The sequence below is a fragment of the Podarcis pityusensis genome, assembly GCF_964106645.2.
Source record: "Podarcis pityusensis genome assembly, chromosome: 10".
Taxonomy (NCBI): Eukaryota; Metazoa; Chordata; class Lepidosauria; order Squamata; family Lacertidae; genus Podarcis; species Podarcis pityusensis.
Genome location: NC_138035.1, coordinates 59,553,426 through 59,579,804, shown reverse-complemented (window position 1 = coordinate 59,579,804; position 26,379 = coordinate 59,553,426). Strand labels below are relative to the sequence as shown.

At 44.4% G+C, this 26,379-nt stretch overlaps 1 protein-coding gene across 1 annotated transcript; it reads left to right on the top strand.

The window, feature by feature from the left end:
- The first annotated feature begins 1,294 nt into the window (after positions 1-1,294).
- Positions 1,295-22,084, top strand: LOC308486620 (prosaposin receptor GPR37-like). The gene is made up of 2 exons (XM_081023671.1): positions 1,295-3,318; positions 19,686-22,084. The coding sequence occupies exons 1-2, from the start codon at positions 2,290-2,292 to the stop codon at positions 20,502-20,504; spliced, it is 1,848 nt and encodes a 615-aa protein (XP_080879797.1). The 5' UTR covers positions 1,295-2,289; the 3' UTR covers positions 20,505-22,084.
- The last annotated feature ends 4,295 nt before the right edge of the window (positions 22,085-26,379 follow it).

Genomic DNA, 26,379 nt, shown 5'->3' with positions numbered 1-26,379 from the left:
AGGCAGGGTGGGGAGAAGCCAGGAGGAGGGAGGGAGGAGGCACCGCCTGCGCCGCCACCGTGTGAGAGGGAAAGAACATGCACGCTGGTGATCCACGTGCTGGCGATCCACACGGCGATTCCTGGACCATCCGTGGGCCGGATTTAAAGGGCAATTGGGCCTGATCTGGCCCGCAGGCCTTAGTTTGCGACCTGTGGTTTACACAGCAGCAAGTCCCTACTTCCTACAGGATTGCAACTACCGAAGCGTAAACGCTATGCAGCTCAGGAAGCCAACTTATGAATAAATACAGGTGGAAGTTAGGATTGCAGTTGGAATAAGGTTACCAGACATCCCCGTTTCCCGGGAACAGACCCCAGATTTACAAATCAGTCCCCATACAAAATCCATTGAAGTTGAAAAGTGTCCCCGGATTCAATGAAAAAAATCTGGTAACCTTAAGTTGGAAAGCAGTGCATTCTGTAAGAATTGGTGCAAAGATTGCGAGGAACTGATAGAACATAGGGAGAATTTTCTAATAATAATAATAATAATAATAATAATAATAATAATAATAAAGAACAGGACGTAGTAAGGTAAAAGGAACATTGCAGGGGTACGCATACCGCTAAACATTTTGTAAATCTAAGTTTAGCCTTATTGCTGGACAGTATTTCAATATGAGTAGGAAAATGAGAGTACCCCAAAGCATTTATTTTAGAAAAAAAGCACGGGGTATAGCCCATTTTGAATAGCAGTTCTTATGTTTGAGTGGGGGGTATAGAACTGAGTTATCTGTGACGCAATTGGTCAGCTAAGTATTTCTATTTATTTACTTGATTTGGGGGGCACCTGCCCCCTGGCTAAGCCCATGAGCAGCCTCCTCAAATATTTTATGGGGGAGGGGGTCGAATGTCGTATGTCTACATGTCATCTTCATCCCTGCTCCCAGGAGAGCATCCGCCCAAGAGAGAGAAGGGGAGAGAAATAGGCGCCATGAAGAGAAACGCCAGCGAGGCGCCTCTGCTCGCTCCTCTTAGGATCTGGGGCGAGAGGGACAAGCGCCGCTCGCCCCGGACCCCTGGGGGAGCGGCGCGTGCGCACTGCCGCCCTCCTCTCTTCCCGCCCCTCCTTCCCTCTTCTTGCTACAGAAGCCGCCACAAAGCGCGCAAGGAAGGGGAGCTCGCGTGAGCGCTCGGCGGAGGAGAGCGTAAGCCGCCAGGGGAAGCCGTGCGCTCGCGCCTGGTAGCCCGGAGGCGGGGGGAGAGAGAGAGAGAGAGAGAGAGAGAGAGAGAGAGGAAAGAGCCCAAGCTAAGAAAGCCGAGCAGAGCAGCGTCTCCCTCACAGGCTTCCCAGAGCCGCGCACGGACAGCAGCGGCGGCGGCGGGTCTCTTCCTCTCCATCCGCCCAACCGCTTAGACTGGAGGCAGCAGCAACACGTTGCTGTGGGCGCCGCTGCCAGCCAACTTGGCGCCGCTACCCGAGGCAACTTTGCGGGCGCCGGTGGGGCGGGAAGCCGCTCTTGTCTCATTGTTCTTCTTCTGAAATGCTTCGTTCGGTGGCCGTCGCAGCTCCGCCTCGGCTCCTTCGCCGGCGCAGCCGTGGGGCTTCTCTTCCTTCCCGGGCGCACGGAGCGCCTTGATCGCGCGCGCGCCGGCGACCCACTCGTGTGTGCCATCCGCTGGGAGCGGCGACGATGGAGCGCTTGGCTCGCTGCTTCCCCCCGGGGATCGCGCCCCGACGGCGGGCCAGCGGTTGAGGGCGATCTCGGGAGGGCGCGAGCAAAACGCCCCCAGGCAACCGTCGCTGGTGGCTCTCCGTGCGCGGGTCCAGCAGGACCGTCTGCGCTTGCAGTCTCCATTCGCGATCGGGATTGATGCAACTTTTGAAGACCTGTCCCGAGAGGCTGCAAGAGGGGGTGGAAAAAAACACACACCCCCCTCTCTCCTGGGCAAGGAGATTTCTTTCTTTTATTTTTCTGGGTGAGGTTGGGTTCTTCTCTGTCTCCAAATCGTGGATACGTTTGCTGAGGACATGAGTCGAACTTGAAGCCTGTGCAAACGAAGGAACCGTATGGTTTGTTATCCATCATTCTCCGGATCATTTTTTTTTCCAGGTCAGCTCAATGCTGTTTTTCTAGACCCTTGTTCTCTTACCATGGCAGTGGTGCCCATCTGAGCGTTGCTGGGACTGGAAAGGAGTCCTGGGTCCAGGTTATGGGTGAAATGGGTGTGACTGGCAGCTCCACCAGCTTGGGCAGTGGGTGTTACTAAAGGAGCACTGGAGGGCACCCAGCTCCTACCATAAACCATGCAGCTTGTCAAGACGACACCCCTTGTCTTGGCTTGGCTTCTAGGCGCCCTGTCTGCCTTTGCCCATGGAGCATCGCCCCAGGTGCCAGTGAAGGGAGATGGCTTTGATGTTGGCAGAAAGGGCAGGGAGTGTGGATTGTGGTGCCAGGTGGCCACTCCACTGCCCTGGCGAGTGGTGGCACCCAGGACTATGGGGGGCTTCCCTTTAGGGAGTGTTGCTCGGGCTTCCCTGCAGAAAGGGCATTTAGCCAGATCTAAGGCTACAGCTAGAGATTTGGGGGACTGGGGTTCCTTGGAGAATTATGATCGTGCCAGGGGCTGGACTGCAGCACAAACTGGCCAACAAAGAACTCAACCGCGGAAAGCCACACAGCATTCCGATGGCCCTTTGGAAGGAGGTGGCGAGAGCCAGCTGAATAAAGACCTTTCTGTAGTCTTGGAGGTTGGGAGATACTCTGATCTCCCTGGGGCACAGGTACAGAAGAAGGAAAGCAGTAGAGACCCAGGAAGCATTCGTTCCAAAAGGCATGCAAGAAGCAAGAGGGGAGCTGGGCAGCTCCAGGACGGAGGGAGTTCAGGAGAAGTCAAGGCTCTCACGGATAGTCTTGTAAGGAACTTCAGTGACTCAGTGGACAGCCAGATGACTCCTTCTCCTGGGCCAGAAAATGATTTCCCCCAGGCGTTGCCTTTGAATGGATCCACAGCTGGCTCTTTCAGGAATGGTACATTCCGACCAGCCCGGGTCAAGAACCCTTTCTACCCGCTGACTGAGGAATCATATGGTGCCTACGCAGTCATGTGCCTGTCGATAGTGATCTTTGGCATTGGGATAATGGGCAACATGGCAGTGATGTGCATCGTGTGCCACAACTACTACATGAGAAGCATCTCCAACTCCTTGCTGGCCAACCTAGCCTTCTGGGATTTTCTCATCATTTTTTTCTGCTTGCCTTTGGTAATCTTTCAAGAGCTCACCAAAAAGTGGCTGCTGGACGATTTCTCCTGCAAAATTGTACCGTACATCGAGGTAAGCACAGTGAATGCAATAACCTGTAATCTCATTTTTCCTGTTGCTCTTTGATGTCCCATATTTGCTGACAGTTAGTTAAGAATTATCCCTCTCCTGGGATGAGACTTCTTCCAGGAACGTTCTGTTCACTCCCATCAGTTGTTCCTCATAACCTAATGGTTGGATGTTGTCATGTTCATTTGGAGACGTGAAATATTTCTGCTTACTTATTTATTTGACTCAGGTGGTGCTTAGCGGCTTCATAATTCTTCCGCCCACCTTTGACTAGTTCAGCGAGAGTATTTATGTTTTGAGTTGCTGTAATCTGTTGACTTCAGTGAGATCAGCACCTTGATTGTAAGCTCATGATGTGAATGTAAGTCGATTGAAGTTGGCTCTGATCCTCATGCATGGGGGCTTCCTTCTCTGCTGCATGTAAGGGTTGCTACCTGCACTCGCTTAGGGCATTTAGTAAGACAAGCTGTGTTTGGAAGATGGGATAACAATTTTTGGACTGTGCACCCCCTGCAATTTGATTTCAAAAGCAGATTCGAAGTGGTTCGAATAAACCTTATTTGGAAATATATGTTTTGCGGCTTTAAGTTGAACTGACTCCACATTTAGATCGGTGTTTAATAGGCTTAAATCCAAATATTCCACTTTAATTGATGGACCGGGTTACCAAAACAAACCACACTGTTAAAGGATGCCAGGCCTGCACTCACAATAAAAAGAAAATCAGGGTACATCTAATTCAAATGCATGCATGTATTCACATGTGTGCATCAACTATATATGAAAGTACTTGATGCCCAAGAAGCCACGCATAGTGTGGTGTGGGGAGAGAAGTTGCCTATAACTCTTGCTCTTGCCAGATTTACTGCAGAAGATGAAAAATATTTTCATTCTCGAGTTGGAAAGTAATGGATTGAAGGATGTGGCTTGATAGTCAGAAAACCATCAAACTGATGGATGCATTATTAATGTAACTGGTTAGTTCCAAATCCCATGCTTCTGTCTTCTTTTCTTTAAATGCCTCAGGTTCCACTTAAATCCTTGCTTCTTGGCAAGAGCACAGATACTCTGCCAGGCCTTCAGCCAGCTGGCCAGAATCCTGCCACCATTCAGGTTGTCTGTTTTATTTATTTACTGGGGTGTGCGCACACACACACCACACACACACTAAACCTGGCTGATAGTGCTATAGAGTAATTCTGGCAGGCTATACTACTCTGTGTGAGAGAAAGACAATATCCATTTAACTAACAGCAGTGGGGTAAGGGAAGATAAAAAATACCCACACTTCTCATTATATTTTAAGAAGGAGGTCCTGTTTGTTAAGCATGAAACTATTCATTGAATTGTATTTAAATCTGACTGGCATGGGGATGGAAGAGTGGGTGTGAACTTTTTCTCTTTCTTCCCAATCCTGTTGTACTGGGAGGCGCACCGGCATGAAAATGCATTGCCCAACACCTTGTAACTGTCACAGCTTTGATTTGTGACGTATAAATGCTCTCCTTTAGGGTATAGCCCTAAACTGCATCACTCCTCATACAACACAGCTGTATTGAATAAATGTATCCCTTTTCACTGTGGAACCAGAGCTGTTTATAAAGTTAGATGTCCCAATAACAACTGCCAGTGTTCCTTTACTGTAGGTCTAGTCATTGTCAGGCAATCGTCAATGAAATCCATATCTGGATTTTAACTGTGTAGTTGCTACGTTTGGTTTTGTTGTGGTTTCTTCGTCGTAAGCCAATTCTGGGAGGATCTGTGATCCTGAAAAGCAGTATAGAGATTGTTTAAATAAGTGGCATGAAATTGTAAACCTGCAACGATGTGGGCGAACTCTCCCCTGTTCCTTACAAGGTCAGTGTTTTGCTTTTTATATTTTAAAGGTGCGTTTATCTTAAGATTGTAAGATATGGATGGGGGAACCTGTAGCCCTTCAGATGTTATTGAATTCCAGCTCCCATCAACCCAGCCAACAAGACCAGTGGTGAAGGATGATGGGAGCTGTAGCTGAGCAGTGTCTGGAGATTTGCAAGTTTTCCATCTCTAAGAAAAGTCCCAATGGATCATGCTAAGGACTCATATCATATCATCCTGTTTCCAACCATGTCCAACCAATTATTTCCAGGAAACCAATGGATATGAAGCCAACTGTGTATGTTGGATGACAAGTACCTTATTTACCTGTCCTGACCCTACTGCCAATAAATATTTATTGGATGATTGACATTACAGAAGAGAGTAAGCTATCTTTTCCCATTCACTTCCTCTGTATCATTCTTAATTACAACATAATCCCTCTTTGTCCTCTGTTTTTCTAAAGCTGGTTTGGGGGGAAACCCCATGCTAAAGCAGAACTGGGCTTGCTGTGCCCCATTTAGGTATTAGAACAGGCTTCCTCAACCTCGGCCCTCCAGATGTTTTGAGACTACAATTCCCATCATCCCTGACCACTGGTCCTGATAGCTAGGGATCATGGGAGTTGTAGTCCCCAAACAGCTGGAGGGGCGAGGTTGAGGAAGCCTGTATTGGAGTTTCCCCATGAATCTGGTATACTTGGAGCAGTGTTTCTGAGCCACTTGATTTAAGAGACTGTCTGATGTTATAAGTGAATAGAGGCTGGGCAAATTGCCAGCTTTGACCCTCTTAAGTAAGCGAGGTTCCCATCCTGCTTTGTGGGAGAGATAGGTGCTCATTCAGAGAAAACTCCCATGAATGACCTATGTTCTATAGCCTCCAGAGTGTACAAAGGCAGTAACCTAGCGCACTGTTGCTCAACCCATGCTCATGTTGCTGCATGCTCCTGTGCTGGTGAAGCAATTGGGTTATCGCTGGCAATTTAACTGTTGAGCCAAGCACTTCTCACCCTGCTGTGTTAAAAGAGTTGTTCTCTGAAGTCCAACCCGTATTTCGTCTTTGAGGTATGATTGCCATTTCTCCCTTCTGGCTAGTTCCCATGTCATCAGTAATATATGGATATTTTTATCATGTAGGTAGGCTCAGTCACCTGAATGCTTCCTACCCAAGCATCACCGGTGGCCTTGAAGGAAAAAGAAGGCTGGTAGGCTCCATCACCTGAACTCTCATCTTACCTGTATGCTCAAAAGATCCATTCATGGGTGCTGGCTGAAAGGGAGAAGCTTTGTGGTGAGAACCACAGTCAAATCTTTGTATCAGTCAGCCTGAATCAGTTCTTATTAAGGAGTAGACTGCTAAAATACAGTCATGCAATGTTTTTGAAGGTCTAAACAAAGATTTATGAAGAGTTTAACCAAGCTTGCCCCAACCTTTGCAGTATTCATGCCAAATAAATTATGGATTTCATGTCCGTTTCATGCCACAAAATCATGAAGATTTATTAAGGCCTTGGGCTTCTGGCATGTTTCCAGTATGAATCTCTAAGCTCCACCTGGGACAAGTTGTTAGGGATATTTGGGTGTGGTCTATTCTGGTGAATTAGTTTCGTCAAGTCTCTGGACCATAAACAAAAGCATTTTGCTGTGAGAGGAATTCTCTTTAAAGACTTAAAATCCAATTTTATGTTAATTTGCCTTTAGCTAATAAAAAAACCACACACAATGGAAAGCAGCTATTTAATTTCCAGTGTTTTCTCCTGAATTTATTCCCAAACTTTAATTTACTATGGAAACAGTATTATTCATATGCTGCATTTGCATTTTTCATTTGAAATCTTTTTTGTTAGTGGTGTAATAGGAAGTCTGCTTAAAAACAAAACAACTGAAAATTGTATACAGTTTAAATTGTGTATACCAAGTAAAATGACCATGCAGTTTGGAAAATGTATTGTTTATGTTCTTCAGACAGTTTGCATATATTGTAAATTAGTAAGAGACTGCAAGAAATTGCTTCTCATAGCTGCAGCCTTGATGCATTTTCTATGGAGGTGTGCCCTTGATTTCTTTGGGAGTATTCCTGTGGAATGAAACTTGCAGCCTTAAATAGAACCAAAAAATAACAACAACATGTAACATTTAAGCTGCAGTCAATTGCTGTAGAGTAGATCCAGGGAAGAATTCATATAATAATGATGATAATAATAATAATTATTATTATTATTATTATTATTATTATTTATATCCCGCTCTCCCCAGCCGAAGCCGGGCTCAGAGCGGCTAACATCAAATGTATAACACATTAACATAAAATCAGACAATCAATTAAAATATATCCTCAAATCAGATCAGGATCAGAATAAAATCCAATCAGATGGCAACCCGCAGATTAGGGTTGGGGACCTTAAATGCTCACCAGGCCCAACTGTTTGTGCTGAACTTTATTGGCCTGTGAGGAAAATATAGATTGCAAACAGGTACAAATGGTTGTGACATGTTCTCACTCTAAAGGTATTATGCTATTCTGATCGTGTTTGGTAAGGTAGTTATTTACAGGCCACTTCCACTGATAAAGGCCCCTTGGCTCACACTCACACAAACTTAAGTGATCTATAAATGACTCCTTTGGTGAGAGTTTTATTGATGCTGAATACATAACAGTACTTGTTAAGAGACAAATCTCCTAGTAGGTGGATCAGATTATGAGCCTGCAAGTTAACCAACCAATTGCACCATAAGCAGGTGTATTTTACTTAGGGGGGTCTTCACTAATCCAAATTAACAATACTGCGTTTTCCCCAGTGCAGCCATTTGTGTTTTAATTACCCATCAGTACATCTGAGTAGGCGCTAATTATGCAGAAAATTAGTAATGAAAACATGCAAAAAAAGTACAAAATTTTATATATCTTTCTGCGCTATATATTGTTAAAATGTTCTTTGCAATTGCCGGCAACTCCCAATTTACACGGGGTTTACATTGCAAGGGACCACATTTTTATGGGAAACGCCACTGAAAAAGCCTGCGGACACCCCATTCTGCCCTCACCCTGCCCCCTCTGTCTTCTGCCCCTTTTATGACATTTTGGGGTCACTTCCAGGTTTGGTGGGATGCACATATCGGAAGCGCCTAAAACGGTCGCTGCCTGTATTGTTTTCTGAATCCGCATTTTAAAATTTAAAGTATAGACTGCCTTTGCGAGTTAAGTGTTTTACCTCTGTGTAAAGTACACTCTCGGCTTGACCACATGGAAAATTTAATTGATAGTAGAAGAAGTAATAAAAAATGTCCTATCTATATTAAACTCTTTCCCCACCTTCCCTTTGATTTTGTAATACAGTGGTACCTCGGGTTACAGATGCTTCAGGTTACAGACGCTTCAGGTTACAGACTCCGCTAACCCAGAAATAGTACCTCGGATTAAGAACTTTGCTTCAGGATGAGAACAGAAATTGTGCAGCGGCAGGCCCCATTAGCTAAAGTGGTATCTCAGGTTAAGAACAGTTTCAGGCTAAGAACAGACCTCCAGAACAAATTAAGTTGTTAACCTGAGGTACCACTGTACATAGGGACGTGCAGGTGGCGCTGTGGGTTAAACCACAAAGCCTAGGACTTACTGATCGGAAGGTCGGCGGTTCGAATCCCCGCGACGGGGTGAGCTCCCGTTGCTCGGTCCCTGCTCCTGCCAAACTAGCAGTTCAAAAGCACTTCAAAGTGCAAGTAGATAAATAGGTACCGCTGCGGCGGGAAGGTAAACGGCGTTTCCGTGCGCTGCTCTGGTTTGCCAGAAGTGGCTTAGTCATGCTGGCCACATGACTCGGAAGCTGTACGCTGGCTCCCTCAGCCAATAAAGCGAGATGAGCGCCGCAACCCCAGAGTCGGTCACGACTGGACCTAATGGTCAGGGGTCCCTTTACCTTTACCACTGTACATTCCTTATTATCTTTTCAGGGCTCCTCAATGTCCCTATGCCACATGAACAAATGCACATGGTGTACGATGCATATTGAGGGATTATTCACATGCTTTTTGTGTCTGGAGGGTGTGGTCATTCCCTCTGTGATATGCAGAGATATTGAGAACTATGACCTGGGGGACTTGGAGTGGATGGCGGAAGACTCTGAGAAGGCTAAGGGTCAGGCTGCTTTTTTTCATGTGGAGACAGACCAGTATCTCATTGAGAGCCCTGCTGGTCAAATGACATGGGCCTGCCACCTTCCTCTAGCTCAGTGGTGAGTCCCCTTCCATGCCTGTCTCCCTAGCTGCACAGAAATTTAAGCAAAGGTAAGGCACCTTCAGTTCACTAACCAGTTCTTCCAGAGAGGTGGAGCCTACGACACTCCAGAGGGGGGCAAGATCAGCTTGTACATCCCATTGCCCCATTATAAGATAAGGGCTAGAACTGCTTGGATAGGGCCAAATGGATTTGTGAAAGTGGGTTTTGAGGAGAGAATTCTGCAATAAACAGGCCTTCCTTCCACACACCTGGGCTGTCATAAAATGGCCATTTGTTTCACTGGTAAATAACGATAGTTATAAAGGCATGCTTATTCTTGGATCTGAAGCAGCAGCAGTAGTAGTGGTAATAATAATAATAATAATAATAATAATAATAATAATAATAATAATTTATACCCCTTCCCCATCTGGCTGAGCCTCCCCAGCCACTCTGGGCGGCTTCCAACAGAACATTAAAATACAATAACTTATTAAACATTAAAAGCGTCCTTAAACAGGGCTGCCTTCAGATGTCTTCTAAAAGTCTGGTAGTTGTTTTTCTCTTTGACATTTGGTGGGAGGGCATTCCACAGGGCGGGTGCCACTACTGAGAAGGCCCTCTGCCTGGTTCCTTGTAACTTGGCTTCTTGCAGTGAGGGAACCACCAGAAGGCCCTCGGAGCTGGACCTCAGTGTCCAGGCATAACGATGGGGGTGGAGACGCTCCTTCAGGTATACTGGACCGAGGCGGTTTAGGTATTTAAAGGTCAGCACGAACACTTTGAATTGTGCTGAGAAACGAACTGCGAGCCAGTGTAGGTCTTTCAAGACTGGTGTTACATGGTCTCGGCAGCTGCTCCCAGTCACCAGTCTAGCTGCCACATTCTGGATTAGTTGTAGTTTCCAGATCACCTTCAAAGGTAGCCCCACATAGAGCGCATTGCAGTAGTCCAAGCGAGAGATAACTAGAGCATGCACCACTCTGGCGAGACAGGCTGCGGGCAGGCAGGGTCTCAGCCTGTGTACCAGATGGAGCTGGTAGACAGCCGCCCTGGACACAGAATTAACCTGCTCCTCCATGGACAGCTGTGAGTCCAGAATGACTCCCAGGCTGCGCACCTGGTCCTTCAGGGGCACAGTTACCCCATTCAGGACCAGGGAGTCCTCCACACCCGCCCACCTCCTGTCTCCCAAAAACAGTATTTCTGTCTTGTCAGGATTCAACCTCAATCTGTTAGCCGCCATCCATCCTCCAACCGCCTCCAGACAATTCCTTGCAACCAGTTATACAAACAGAAGCAGTGTACTTCCTTAGTCCACCTTCTAACTTAAATTGCTTTGTGTCTTCTTCTTCTTCTTCTTCTACTACTACTAATTTATTATTTATACCCTGCCCATCTGGCTGGGTTTCCCCAGCCACTCTGGGCGGCTTCCTACTCATGGCACCTTTGCAGTGTGGGAAGGCTGGAGCATAGTTACTCAGTGCTCCACAATACTAAAGTATTTGTTGAAGTGGTTCAAAGCGAATTTGGCAGAGAAAATTGGATTGGGCTTCCAGCACAGGTCGGCAAGTTGTGTGTGTCATAAGATCGATAGGTACACGGCTAATGTAGTTGGCTAATACTACGTCGCACATTTTCTTTTCTTAAAAAGCCTGAAGTTCCATTTAAATCCTTGCTTCCTGGCAAGCATTCCAAGTGTTCTGCCAGCCAAGCTTTTGACCAGCTGGTAAGATTTGTTTTTGATCATTCAGATATTAGAAAGGCTTGTGTCTCTCACTGTTCATTTCCCAGTTCCCTCCCCTCATCTTAAAAGATGCGAGTGAGGAAAAAGTAACAGCGAAGCTGGCTCTTTGTAATCCACAAATACTTGTATCGGGCTTAAACTCTGAATGTTGAGATTTCAAAACAGAAAGGGATTTGTCTTAGACTTGGCAGAAAACAGAGGTCAGCAATATTTGGGGAGTAAAAAGGCTACATTTGTTATCTCTGTGCTACAGAATTAGTTCTGCCTGTGCTGGCCTTGGCATTAAGCTCCCTTCTGAGTTTACACAGTAGGGGATGGCAGGATTGCTCTTTAAATTTGAGAAGGAACATCGGAAGCTGTACATAGGAGTCCAACCAGCGATCTATCTAGCTCAGTGTTATCTCCCTAGGGTTTCAGACGGTGGTCTTTTCCCAGCCTTACCAGGGGATTCTGGGAATTGAACCTGGCACATTCTGACACGCAGAGCAGATGCTGTTTTACTGCCCTTCCTGTAGCACAGAAACAGCAAGGCAACAGTACCAATAGCATCATGATGCTAGTTTGAAGGAGCTTGTATGCCAACAGCTTGCAAGACCTCAGTACCACTTCTGACGCCAACTTGGCAAGTTGGTCAAAGCATCTACGTGCAGCCAGTCCACCAACAGAATCCTTGGTCTTAGGTGCCCTTTAGATGTCACTCCAGCTGTGTGTAAGCTACGTGCCAATTCTGTGGAAAAGATGGCCCGCCCCACATAGTTGTATCATACAGACACAGCTGCAAGTTGCAGCATGTCTCTGTTAATGGGAAAGCAGCTCCAACGCTCTTGAAGAAGAAGAGTTTGGATTTGATATCCCGCTTTATCACTATCCGAAGGAGTCTCAAAGCAGCTAACATTCTCCTTTCCCTTCCTCCCCCACAACAAACACTCTGTGAGGTGAGTGGGGCTGAGAGACTTCAAAGAAGTGTGACTGGCCCAAGGTCACCCAGCAGCTGCATGTGGAGGAGCGGAGATGTGAACCCAGTCCCCCAGATTACGAGTCCACCGCTCTTAACCATTACACCACACTGGCTCTTGAGGCCCTGTCTATCACAAATGTGATATCGAATGAATTGGGAAGGGGCAATTCATAGTGCAGACCAGGGGTCCTCAACCCTTCTATCCCTAGGGCCAAGTTGAGATGGCTGAAAAGACCCACAGCTCACAAAATGGTCACAGTCACAGAATACTGGCACGGAGGTAGATTTTGGCATATTCAGTTGGCAGTTACTGACTTCACTTTCTACTGATATCTAATCCACCTTTGGAAATTTACTTTAAAATTTGCCACAGTGTTTTCCTTACAGGCAAGGTGTTCCATAGTGCAGCTTTCCTCAGGCTTAACTGCAGACATTTGCCCTGGAGCTAATGTGACTCAGACACTCCATTTTAGTCAGACGCTGCTGATCCAGAAACTATAAGCAGAGAGAGCTTTTTCTTTTATATTTTCCCTTCCTCACATGCTTCTTACCAATCTCCTGTAATTTCGTCTCCTGTTCTCCTTTCACACTCAGCTTGCACCTTATCCCCACCCTCAAACTGCCAGATTCTTTCATTCCTCCTCCCCGTTCTTTTCACATTCACTTATTCCTCCTCTAGCACCCTTCTTCTCTTATCTCCTTCCTTTCAATTCCCAATGTATTTATCATTCTTGTTGTTGCTAGTAGTATAATAATAAAAATAACAAATGGCCATTTCATCTCACTTGCCAGTTTCCCTCAACACCTCCACTGACCCTTTTCCCTCAGAGGAGGAACACCTTCCTTTCTGTCCTTCCTCCCTGAATTTCTTTGCCTCCCAGACACCTTCACTCAGCATGCAGGGGGTGGGGGGTGGGTTCTGGTGTTGGCATTGGCCTGTCACCATGTAAATATATGGCAAAAAATAAGAAATGGATCCCCAAACACATGCTTGTCCTAGGTCTGAAAAGGTTGGAAATAACCAGGTTTAAATCAATTTATTTTTTGTAAAGTACGAACCACTCTTTCTTTTCATAAACTGTCTCCCACTTTCGCTTGGCCTATAGTCAGTTCCCAAAGAAACCATTGGAACAAATGCTAATTTGAGAGTGGACCAATCTATCTCATTCGCGTTTGTGTGTGTGTGTATTCACAGTTTTATTTTGTTGATATTTTACGGTTGATGTGAACTTTCTTGAAGAACCCAGGCTGCATTCACACGGCAGTTTATTCCATTTTCATGGTGTTTCCCTAACTGTAGGGACTCTAATGGAAGATAGGGCAAGTTTAGTGCTTATTTTTTGCTTCCACAAAATAATGTTTGCAAATAATATGGGAATGAGTGCTAATCTTGTACTATATTCCGCCAAGGTAACAGCTCTGTAGTTAACAACTGGATGCAAACCGGTCTTTCTTGTTTTTGTAAAAAAATATGGAACTTTGGGGATTCCTAGACCGAGGGTCAGCAACCTTTTTCAACCATGGTCCGGTCCACCATCCCTCAGACCATGTGGTGAGCCGGACTATATTTTTGGGGGGGAAATGAATGAATTCCTATGCCCCACAAATAACCCTGAGATGCATTTTAAATAAAAGCACACATTCTACTCATGTAAAAACACCAGGCAGGCCCCACAGATAACCCAGAGATGCATTTAAAAGGACACATTCTACTCATGTAAAAACACGCTGATTCCCAGACTGTCTGCGGGCCGGATTGAGAAGGCGATTGGGCCACATCCGGCCCCCGGACCTTAGGTTGCCTACCCCTGTCCTAGACCTTTTCTGCCCCATTCCTCTGTCCCTCTAACAAAGGGAGTCAGGGGTGTTCTAAGGAAACATTTCCCTTGCTCTCATCCAGTGCTAGACATTTCAGAATCCTGACTATATTAGGGCAGCTTTGTCTTCAAGGGTGATCTTAGGAGTTACAGGCAAGAAAGAATTCCATACAGGACGTTGCTGGCAGAGAAGAGAGCGAGCGCCTTCTCTATTCCCAGCCTAGAAATTTAGCAGGCTACTGCAGAAGAGAGCAGCATCTAACTTGCCTCTTCTGCCAGCAGGCTAGTAATTTCTGTGGACTTATTTACAAGGCTGTGTTTGAGGCAGGTGGGTGGAGTCACTGCACATAAGGCATTCAAAGGTGCCGGATTCTGTTGCTTTAGCAATACAGTGGTACCTCGGGTTAAGTACTTAATTCATTCCGGAGGTCCGTTCTTAACCTGAAACTGTTCTTAACCTGAAGCACCACTTTAGCTAATGGGACCTCCTGCTGCCGCCACACTGCCGGAGCATGATTTCTGTTCAAATCCTGAAGCAAAGTTCTTAATCCGAGGTATTATTTCTGGGTTAGCGGAGTCTGTAACCTGAAGCGTATGTAACCTGAAGCGTATGTAACCCAAGGTACCACTGTAAAAAGGAATGCAATATAATGAAGTGATGACAATTATTAATACAGTTTTTTTTAAAAAAAGCTGCAGTTGATAAGACTTTCTGTACTGTCACACAAAACTTTAATAAGGGGCACAGCAGTAGTTGGTACGTGCTTCAGCACTTACATCAGCTCACTGGTATATCACTCGCAACGTGTCTTTTGAAGTGGGTTAAAAAAATCAATCTCATTCTGTCATAAGAACTACTCGGTGAGGTTTTAAGCAATTGTGCAATTTCTGTTTCAGAGCCCAGAGACTGAAACTGAGAGGTGATTGAAACTTGGCCTTGATGTCAGTTGAGCTAATAGTTAAATGTATGGGAATATGCTATTAAGGATGTACGGGTTTTGAAGCCAAGGTCACAAGACTTAATTTTTTCTGTTTTAGTAGCTCCGTGATGTTGTAAAAAAACACACACCACAACCAACTTATTTGTTAGCTATTTTAGCCCTGGCCCATTCTCTTGACCTAAGTTTTACTACCTCAGAATGAGGGCATATGTTTTCCCCTTCTCAATTAAACTACACATTTGGCTTGTGTTTGCTAAGCTTTTTCCTCCGACTGTATCCCTGACAGTTTAACTCACCAAATTAATAGATTTGCCTACCAAAAAAAAAAAAATATTTACCGTTCTTCAGCTGTGGCATAATTAAGCGTGTCTCTCATTGCAGGGCTCCATGATTCTCAAGAAGAAATATCAGAATTGCTCAGTTGAGCTAGAGTTTACCAGGTTTTATCCTAAGTGCCTCATATTTCGCAGGGATATTGACTTTTAGCAATCAGATATGCCCATTAAATGCTGAAGGCCAATGTGTGGGATACATTTCTATAATTGCATATAATTACACACTCTGTCCTTGCGGAACTTTTTATGAGATGTACATAAACAAGAATATTTCAAAATTATGATGGGAATCTGCCTTCCTTTTGAAATGTGCCTGCTATAGAATCTTAATTATCTCAGCAAACATTAAATAAGCAAAAAAATTACAGTCAGGTCGGAGCCAAACAGTACAAATTGAGAGCATTTGCAGATGACTTAGTATTGACGTTACAGGAGCCAGAATCTAGTACCAAAAGAGTTTTAGAACTGATTCAAGAATTTGGTCAAGTTGCAGGATTTAAGTTGAATAAGTTAAAGACCAAGGTTTTAGAGAAAAATTTAACACCAATGGAGAGAGAGAGGTTTCAGAATGAGACAGGTTTAACAGTGTTTAAGAAAGTTAAATACTTGGGGATTAACATGACAGCAAAAAATGGGAATTTATTTAAAGACAACTATGAAAAATGCTGGGCTGAAGTGAAAAAAGATCTAGAAATTTGGTCAAATTTGAAGCTTTCACTGCTGGGCCGTATTGCTGCGGTAAAAATGAATGTATTGCCTAGAATGTTGTTTTTGTTTCAAACATTGCAAATTGTGGACAAAATGGACTGTTTCAAGAGGTGGCAGAGAGATATTTCTAAATTTGTCTGGCAGGGCAAGAAGCCTAGAATAAAATTTAAGATATTAACAGATGTAAAGGAAAGAGGTGGATTTGCCCTGCCAGACTTTAAACTTTACTATGAATCAGCAGCTTTTTGCTGGTTGAAAGAATGGTTGCTTCTTGAAAACACTGACATTTTGGATCTAGAAGGTTTCAACAATGTATTTGGATGGCATGCATATCTGTGGTATGATAAGGTCAAAGCACATAAAGCATTTAAAAATCATATTGTCAGGAAAGCATTGTTTAATGTCTGGATAAGATACAAGGACTTATTGGAAAATAAAACTCCAACGTGGCTGTCACCGATGGAAGCAAAAGCTCTGAAAAAGCTCAATATGGAGGCCAAATGGCCGAAATATTGGGAAATTTTGGAACAAGACGGAGATAGACTGAAATTGCAGAGTTTTGAGAAATTAAAAAACAAAGTGCGAGACTGGCTTCATTATTATCAGATAATAGAGGCATATAATTTGGATAAGAAAATTGGTTTCCAGGTGGAAAAATCAAAATTAGAAACAGAACTATTAGAACCAAAAACTAAGATTTTGTCAAAGATGTATAACTTGCTGTTGAAATGGAACACTCAGGATGAAACGGTGAAATCTGCTATGATTAAATGGGCACAAGATGTTGGACATAACATAATGATGGCTGACTGGGAACAGTTATGGAACACAGGTATGACGTTTACGGCATGTAATGCCTTAAGAGAGAATATTATGAAAATGATATACAGGTGGTACATGACCCCAGTCAAGCTTGCAAAAATTTATCATTTGCCCGATAACAAATATTGGAAATGTAAAGAAACTGAAGGTACATTCTTTCACCTTTGGTGGACGTGCCCAAGGATTAAGGCTTTCTGGGAAATGATATATAATGAACTGAAAAAGGTATTTAAATATACCTTCTTGAAGAAACCAGAGGCCTTTCTCCTAGGCATAGTTGGTCAATTGGTGCCAAAGAAAGATAGAACTTTTTTCATGTATGCCACAACAGCAGCAAGAATACTCATTGCAAAGTATTGGAAGACACAAGATTTACCCACTCTGGAAGAATGGCAGATGAAGTTGATGGACTATATGGAACTGGCAGAAATGACTGGCAGAATCCGAGACCAGGGAGAAGAGTCGGTGGAAGAAGATTGGAAGAAGTTCAAAGATTATCTACAGAAATATTGTAAAATTAATGAATGTTAGAACGATGTTGGATAGAAATTAAGTGGTTTCTAGCTGTAATGCTTTAAGGGAATATGAAAAAGGGGTTGTTAAGAGGTAAAAATCTAACGTTACTATTTTAAGACCAAAGAATAGGATAAATAAAGAGGGTAAGGATTTGCTGAACCAACAAACTGAAATGGAATACAAAAAAGGGAGGTATGAGGAGGTCCGGGAAACAAGCTAAAGAAAAATAAGCAATGGAAAATCTGAGTGTTTTTAATCATTTTTATTTTGTATTTTTTTTTTCATTTTGTATTGTAATATTTTTTAAAAAATCCTAATAAATATCTTATAAAAAAAAAATTACAGTCAGCTGCCCAGTATTTTAAGGGTGTTCTTTTTTAAAAACTGATGTACTATGTGGATGCTGGGCTAATTTATAATAAAGGCAAACCTCTGGGATAGGGGGAGAAGAAAAATCTTTAGCAGTTCCTGTTTGTATTCCTTCAAAGCTCCACTGCATCTTGACAGAAATTTATTTTTAAAAAACAACCTTCGGAAGAGCCACCTTTCAGTATTACAACCTATGGGAAATTTGCATAGAGTAAACCGGGAACAATAAGAGCACATGCAAAAGGTCTAGGCCTGGGTGATGTATCAGTATATCGCTTGAAACCAAATTGCGAGAGTGGTTTTAGAATTTCCAGTCACGCAGTGTATCGAGAATCCCCAACACGTCGCAGTGCCCATGGGGCAGCCTGCAAAGGCAGTTTGCGTCTCCTGAGCCTAAAAGTTCAGGCTAGCATAGGGTTACCAGACGTCCCCGGTTCCTGGGGACAGTCCCCAGATTTGCAAATCTGTTCCCGGAAAATGTGGTAGCGGCAGCCTCAGCAGCCCAGAGACAGCCTGGTAGCACGGTTTGCTCTGGCTAGCTTCAGGAGCTGCTTGCTGCCGTGGCACCCGCCATTTTTCCTCACCGGAAGTCCCCATATGATGTGTCTTGCGTGATCTCCTGTCCCCTTTTCCCTTTGTTTTGACTGATGGGGGAGGCTTGGGAGTGGCGGCCGGCCAGCCGTTGCCCAGTTTTTTAAAACCTCTGTGCATTTATGTTTCACAGGCTGCCAAAGAAGGGCTTTGCACCTTTATACAATATGCATGTATGCTTGGGCCCAGGGTCTTTTGCCTCACCATCCCCACTACTGACTCCCTGTTGCTACTCAGCTTTAAAAAATAATCTGGTAACCATAGGCTAGCAGTGAGGTTCGGGCACCGTGTTTCTATTTACCTGCCAGGGACAAATACAAAGAGTGCCAACCCGAGAAATCTCCAGAGCGGAGGGCAGGAAGTGGCGCACTCACAGACGGAACTGTGGCTCTCGGTAGCTGCCGCTTGCATGCTGAGAGATTGTCGCGACGAGCCATGGCTGGCTGTTTCAGGGAGGCCAGAGGCTCCACAGTGCCCTGCCATGCGGTGCCCCGGCCAATGCACTCTGCCATGATCTCTTAGATGATGCTCACGTTAGTCTGTCATAGTTTGTATGTTAATTATGCCTGTTGAAGGATAGGGTAGATATTCCTACAGTAGAGAAATAACTGGCTTGCGGGTCAGGCTAGCAGCCATCTTGAAATCTAGTACTGAATATTGTATGCCTTTAAGTGAGGGGTAGCCAAAGTGGAGCCCTCCCGATGTTAGTGGACTTTGTTGTTGTTTAGTCGTTTAGTCGTGTCCGACTCTTCGTGACCCCATGGACCAGAGCACGCCAGGCACTCCTGTCTTCCACTGCCTCCTGCAGTTTGGTCAAACTCATGCTGGTAGCTTCAAGAACACTGTCCAACCATCTCGTCCTCTGTCGTGCCCTTCTCCTTGTGCCCTCCATCTTTCCCAGCATCAGGGTCTTTTCCAGGGAGTCTTCTCTTCTCATGAGGTGGCCAAAGTATTGGAGTCTCAGCTTCAGGATCTGTCCTTCCAGTGAGCACTCAGGGCTGATTTCCTTCAGAATGGATAGGTTTGATCTTCTTGCAGTCCATGGGACTCTCAAGAGTCTCCTCCAGCACCATAATTAAAAAGCATCAACTCCCATTATGCCATACTCTCTTGGCCATGCTATGATGATGATGATGATGATGATGATGATGATGATCTTATTATGTGTACCCTGCTCATCTGGCTGGGTTTCCCCAGCCACTCTGGGTGGCTCCCAACAGAATTAAAAGCACAATAAAACATCAGACATGAAAAACGTCCCTAAACAGGGCTGCCTTCCGATGTCTTCTAAAAGTCAGATAGTTGTTTATTTCCTTGACATCTGATGGGAGGGCGTTCCACAGGGTGGGCACCACTACCGAGAAGGCCCTGCAGGTTGAGACTGATGGGAGCTGTAGTCTGGAGCGCATCATATTGACTGTCTCTGTTCTCTATTAAGGTGCATATTTCAAGTCCTCGTTCATATTTAAACTCACTTTTGTATTTCTCCCTATCCAGGTGGCATCCCTTGGAGTAACTACCTTCACGTTATGTGCCCTCTGCATAGACCGTTTCCGTGCTGCCACAAACGTGCAGATGTATTACGAGATGATTGAAAACTGTACGTCGACAACCGCCAAGCTGGCTGTTATATGGGTCGGGGCTCTGTTGCTGGCGCTCCCTGAGGTGGTTCTGCGCCAATTGACTAAGGAAAACTCGGAAGCCAGTGGGAGCCCTCCCGTGGAAAGGTGCGTGGTGAAGATCTCTCCCCACTTGCCTGACACCATCTACGTTTTAGCCCTCACGTACGACGGCGCGAGGCTCTGGTGGTATTTTGGCTGTTATTTCTGCTTGCCTACGCTCTTCACCATTACTTGCTCTTTGGTTACGGCAAGGAAAATCCGAAAGGTGGAGAAGGCCTGTACGAGGGGAAACAAGCGACAAATTCAGCTGGAAAGCCAGATGAACTGCACAGTCGTGGCTCTGACCATTTTATACGGTTTCTGCATCATTCCTGAAAACATCTGCAATATTGTCACCGCCTACATGTCCACGGGGGTTTCTCAGCAGACTATGGACCTCCTGCACCTTATTAGCCAGTTTCTGTTGTTCTTCAAATCCTGTGTGACTCCGGTTCTCCTTTTCTGTCTTTGTAAACCATTCAGCCGAGCCTTTATGGAGTGTTGCTGTTGCTGCTGTGACGAGTGCATCCAGAAATCCTCCACCGTGACAAGTGATGATAATGACAATGAATATACAACAGAGCTTGAACTCTCCCCTTTCAGTACTATACGTCGTGAGATGTCCACATTTGCCTCTGTTGGGACTCACTGTTAGCTCACCCTTTTGATCAACACGCAGGTCCAGCTTGCAAAAATCTGTCGGGGTTGTTCTGTCGACTTCAGTGGGATCCTGGGTTTTGCCATTTGATTTGATTTCAACATAGTTTATGTTGAGAGACGAGAAGCAAATGGAAGTCCTGTAAGGCCAACTGTAAACTGGTTTGCATATTAACATATTTGCTTTGAGAAATAAGTTTTAGTCACTAAAAACAAAGACGTACTGCCAATGTGGAGTTATAAATCATTTCATATATGGTGCTAGCACTCTGTGTCTGAAGGGAAGGCAGAAGCCAATCCTATGTATTATTTAATTTAATTTTCTGCTAAAACAAAAAAACTACATTGAGAATGATCCAGCTTATGGTAAGCGTTTCTGATATCCCAGGGAATGGCGCATGAAGCCATCACCTTGGTGAAGCTATGGAGGTCTGATTCTAGTCAGTTCCTGGATGGGTGGCCGTGTGGGAGCCATACTTACGTTGCCTTCAGTTCCATGTTGGAAGAAAGATGGGAAATAAATGAAGGAGAGGAAGAAATAATGCTTGAATCCTAATCACAGTTAACCTAAGAACCTTCACTGAACACAGTGAAGTTGCTTGTGAGTAAATGTGCATATGATTCTGCAGTTGTGCCATCGGTTCCCCTGTAGCAATTAGTGGTCAACAAATACTAATAATCCCATTGATTTCAGTGGGAGAAAATGAAGCATATTCTTAAATCTCCTTCAGGACTTGAAATTGTTTAATGTAGGCTGAACCAGGCACATTGTTTTCCCTATTCTCCCCCCCCACCCCCCCCCCCAAGTTTTATGGAAATATATGGTTTGCAGTATTTAAGAATAGTTTGAAGACACTAATTGGTTATTTTAAAAATAGTATAAAATACTTGAGTTTCCTACTTTGCTGAGCAGCTTTTTAACGGCTCTACCAAATTATTTTCACAATGAGGAAAGCCGTCATTTGTTTCTTTGCATTAACTACAAAACTGAATGAGTCATAATTGCATAGCACTCTTGGCGATAACTTGTCTTGATAGCAGAAGGCTGATTCTTTCTTCCTATATGAGTAGCAATTGTTTATTTTTATTTTTAAACAGCACTAGTGCAGACTATATTTACAAATGTATGCCTGGCTTCTTGGTGCCTGCCCTTCTTTGGATACCTCTAGTTGCACATTATTGCACTGAATTGGAAGTCAAGAGATATCTGCACAGTGGCTTCCCAATCTTGTATATCTAAAGGAAATAACCTGCGTTATTAAAACAAATCCCATAATTTTTCAATGTACAATGTACAGTCAGAAGATTTGATATTTCTACAATGGGTATTTCCTTTCTAACACATAGATGTAGACTAAGTTATTATGTTCTGTTCAATCCATGGAATTTCCACTCACATCAGGGTGTATTGCCTGTAATTCCATTATTTTCTTTTTACAGTGTTTTTTAGTTTTTTACACTAAGGGTATGTCCTCAGTCTGTGTGTATAATTCCTGCTGTAAGTGATGGTGCTGTTGTAGGGGGTGCGATGTAAGAATTTGCTACAGAATTAGTGACAATAAATTTGAAGGCTTGCAATGTGTGGTGCATAATTTCCGCCCTTCACTCCCGGTTTTCATTCAAAACATAAATTGAGTCAAATTTCAGAAAATTTGATAGACTGTTTTGCTGGCTGTCTCATGTCTTGTGCAAAATCTCTACTAAGCCTGCACCATCTATTTACTACTACAATGAAGAGAAGTAGAAAAAGTCAGGGTTTTTTCATTCGGTAACTGGATACAACTTGAGTGGAATACAAGCATTCCACCTGTGCAGGAATATTAGTGTGGCAGACAGAAAGATCCCCTCTCCACTCTTCCTATTCTGAAAGTTCTTCCAGCCCTTCCAATCCAATTTGGGGGGCAGGCGGGGAGGTGAGACCCATTACACAGGACTTCTGCTGGGGCTTGTTAGCTGAATTCCACCTTTTATATTTGGGCCATCTTGATATATATATATATATATATATATATATATATATATATATATATATACACAGAGAGAGAGAGAGAGAACTTAACTGAATTTGTGAATAATACACCTATCGTTTCCATGAGATGCATTTACAGTGGTACCTCAGGTTACATACGCTTCAGGTTAAATACACTTCAGGTTACAGACTCCGCTAACCCAGAAATAGTGCTTCAGGTTAAGAACTTTGTTTTAGGATGAGAACAGAAATCGTGCTCCATCGGCGTGGCGGCAGCAGGAGGCCCTATTAGCTAAAGTGGTGCTTCAGGTTAAGAATAGTTTCAGGTTAAGAATGGACCTCCAGAACGAATTAAGTACTTAACCTGAGGTACCACTGTAATGTTCACCCGGCAAGGAATGGGGAGGGGTGTCATTGTCTTTGGTCCTTAAGATTAAAAATGCAAGGTTTTTTTGAACTATTTATGTTCCTGATGCACTTCATTCATAGATTTGTTATTCAATCACTTCCAGATGTGCTAAAAAATAACTAAAAGGACATGACTTAACAGCAGCAAGGAAGTCAGAATAATGCGAGTCAAAATTAGGCAAAGCTAGGACAAAGTTTTACAAAAGATTGCCAGTTTTTTAAAATTTACTGCAGCTTCTGATCCTGCTCTTAAAGGACAACCAGGCACCCAGCAATTAAACTGGTGTAACTTTTACACCTTAAATCCATGCCGGAAAAGGCTTTTTTGTGTTGCTTCGCCGTTAAGAGCAAAAAAATAAAGGCCACTTATTGTAGTGGAACAGGATAAAAATGGGTGAGGTTGCACAGTCAGCAAGAGGTACTTGAAGCATAGTATCATGTTTCATGAAGCCTGGGGTTTGGGGAGGTGGTGAATACGGTCAGTCCGACTTTCTTCTGGGCAAGCCAAGTCAGGCCATAGCTAAATGGTAGAGCACCTGCTTTGCATGCAGAAGGTACTTGGTTCAATCCCTGGCATCTCCAGGTAGGACTGGAATGCTCCCTGTCTGAAACCTGAGAGCCACTGCTTGTCATTCTATACAACATTGACTCCATATAAGCAGCATCCTATGTTCCCATGTCATGTCTCTTTAGCAGAGGGCTTTCAGGACCACGGACAGCTCTTGGTGGGTCCTGCCAGCTGGAGCTCTGGGTCCTATTGCAACTATTGGAACATTGCCTCTGCAGACATCTGAAGCTATCTGAAATCTTTTGTAGGCTTTTGGAAGCCTGTTCTGTACCTGGCCCCACCTTTCTGAGGGAGGTGCTGGCTCTATTTACTAAATAATAATAATAATAATAATAATAATAATAATAATAATAATAATAATTTATTTATACCCCGCCCATCTGGCTGGGTTTCCCCAGCCACTCTGGGCGGCTTCCAACTGAATATTAAAAACAATACAGCATCAGACATTAAAAATTTCCCTAAACAGGGCCGTCTTCAGTTGTCTTTTAAAAGTAAAATAGTTGTTTATTGCCTTGACATCTGCTGGGAGGGCATTCCACAGGGCAGGCGCCACTACCGAGAAGGCCCTCTGCCTGGTTCCCTGTAACCTCACTTCTCGCAGCGAGGGAACCACCAGAAGGCCCTTGGCGCTGGATCTCAGTGTCTGGGCTGAACAATGGGGGTAGAGACACTCCTTCAGGTATACTGGACCAAGGCCATTTAGGGCTTTAAAGGTCAGCACCAACACTTTGAAATGTGCTCAGAAACGTACTGGGAGCCAATGAAGATCTAACGGGTACAGTGGTACCTCAGGTTAAGAACTTAATTCGTTCTGGAGATCCGTTCTTAACCTGAAACTGTTCTTAACCTGAAGCACCACTTTAGCTAATGGGGCCTCCCGCTGCCACCGCACCACCAGAGTACGATTTCTGTTCTCATTCTGAAGCAAAGTTCTTAACCTGAGGTACTATTTCTGGGTTAGCGGAGTCTGTAACCTGAAGCGTCTGTAACCTGAGGTACCACTGTATTTGCCTGTATCCACTGGCTTCTCTGAGGTTGTTGGGTTGGAGGTGCTCTTTGGGACCCATATTATGAGTCCAAGGTTAGAACCATATCCTCTGGCAGATAGGAGATGGGAGAAAGTACAAAAGGTTCTCCCCTCAGTTGAACAGCCTGTACCTCAACCTCCGAATCTCTATGGGTATTAGAGGCCCCTAGCATTGGGGGCTATGATACGTAGAAGCCATCGTACAGTAGTACATATAGCTATAAACACTTCAGCTGTACGCAAGAGACACATCTTTAGGGCAGGTCTGTACTTATCTGGAAACTGAGTTGCTTAGAACCAGTAGGTATACATGTGCCCTCTTAGATGAAAAATATATTTTACACACCATTTCTTATTTCCTGTTGTCCTTTATGAAGTTCAGTGATGCTTTTACTTTAAGTCCTATATGTCTTGGGATTGTTTAGGTCCCCCAGTGCTATTTGAATCACATTTTGGAAAGAATTCTTTAAGAAGGAGAAGGAGAACCTGTCACCTTTTCCTAATCATAATCCTGCTATTGTCCGCTGATGTTGTTAGAATTATTATTATTATTGTTTTAATATGGGTGGGATATATTGTCCCCACTACAACCTGTGAGAATTGGTTGTTTCTAAGCTGTGTTAGCACTTAATATGTGTGATTACCTGGTTTAGTCCATAAAATTATTTTACCCCAAATTAAAATTGGTTACCGTATTTTTCGCTCTATAGGACGCACTTTTTCCCCTCCAAAAATTAAGAGGAAATGTGTGTGCATCCTATGGAGCGAATGCAGGCTCCTTGGCTTCAGCGATAGCAACACGAAGCCTCCAAAGCGCAGAGGGAGTGCTCCCTCCGTGCTCCGGAGGCTACGCATTGCTTTCGCTGAAGCCTGGAGAGTGAGAGGGGTCGGTGAGCACCGACCCCTCTCGCTCTCCAGGCTTCAGGGATAGCCGCCTGGAGCCTTTGGAGTGCAGCGGGAACTCGCGCTGCGCTCCAAAGGCTTCGCAACCTTGCCGCTGCTCCTGGACCTGTTCTGAGGGCTGGGGTCGGGGGAAGCTCAGACTTCCCCAGCCCCAGCCCCGTGGCTAAAAACGAAGCCAAGACAGCGAGCGGGATCCATCCTGCTCGCTGTCTTGGCTTCTGCCAAAGCCGCGCGCAGCCTCTCCTGGCTGGAGAGGTTGCACGCGGCTAAAGAGGAAGCCAAGACAGCCAGCAGGATGGATTTTTTTCTTGATTCCCCCCCCTAAAAACTAGGTGCGCCTTATGGTCGGGTGCGCCTTATGGAGCGAAAAATACGGTACTTTTTAAGCTTGATAATGAGACAACAGTTTCAACAAGTGAGAAAGTAAATTACCAAACTGCTGTGAACTGTTAATACTAATGTTTCCTCAGCTAAAAATATTTGTGTCGGGAGTCTATGCACGGCTTGTTTTTCTTGCCTCCTTGAGCACCTTTGATTTGTTCTGGGTGAAAAGATTTTTTATTACCCCCCCCCCTTAACGCATGATGCTTTTTTTAAAAAATGAAACGAGAAACCTTCCCACTTTTGCACACTCCATTAATTAGAAAATGCACAAAGCTAAGAAATTCTGCTCATTACCCAATTTAGTTACAAGTACATCAGTAGCCAAATTGTTTCCACCTTAGTAAACAGGGAAAGTTTAAAACAGTTGAATATTGCTGAACCAAGCTGTCCCTTAATTCAGCGAGGGCTGTCCATCCAGGAGGGGAAATAAATGGCAGATGCTGCAGATGGATATCACAAGTTGCTTGGAATGTGTTGTTGTTGTTGTTTAGTCGTTTAGTCGTGTCCGACTCTTCGTGACCCCATGGAGCAGAGCACGCCAGGCACTCCTATCTTCCACTGCCTCCCGCAGTTTGGTCAGACTCATGTTAGTACCTTCAAGAACACTGTCC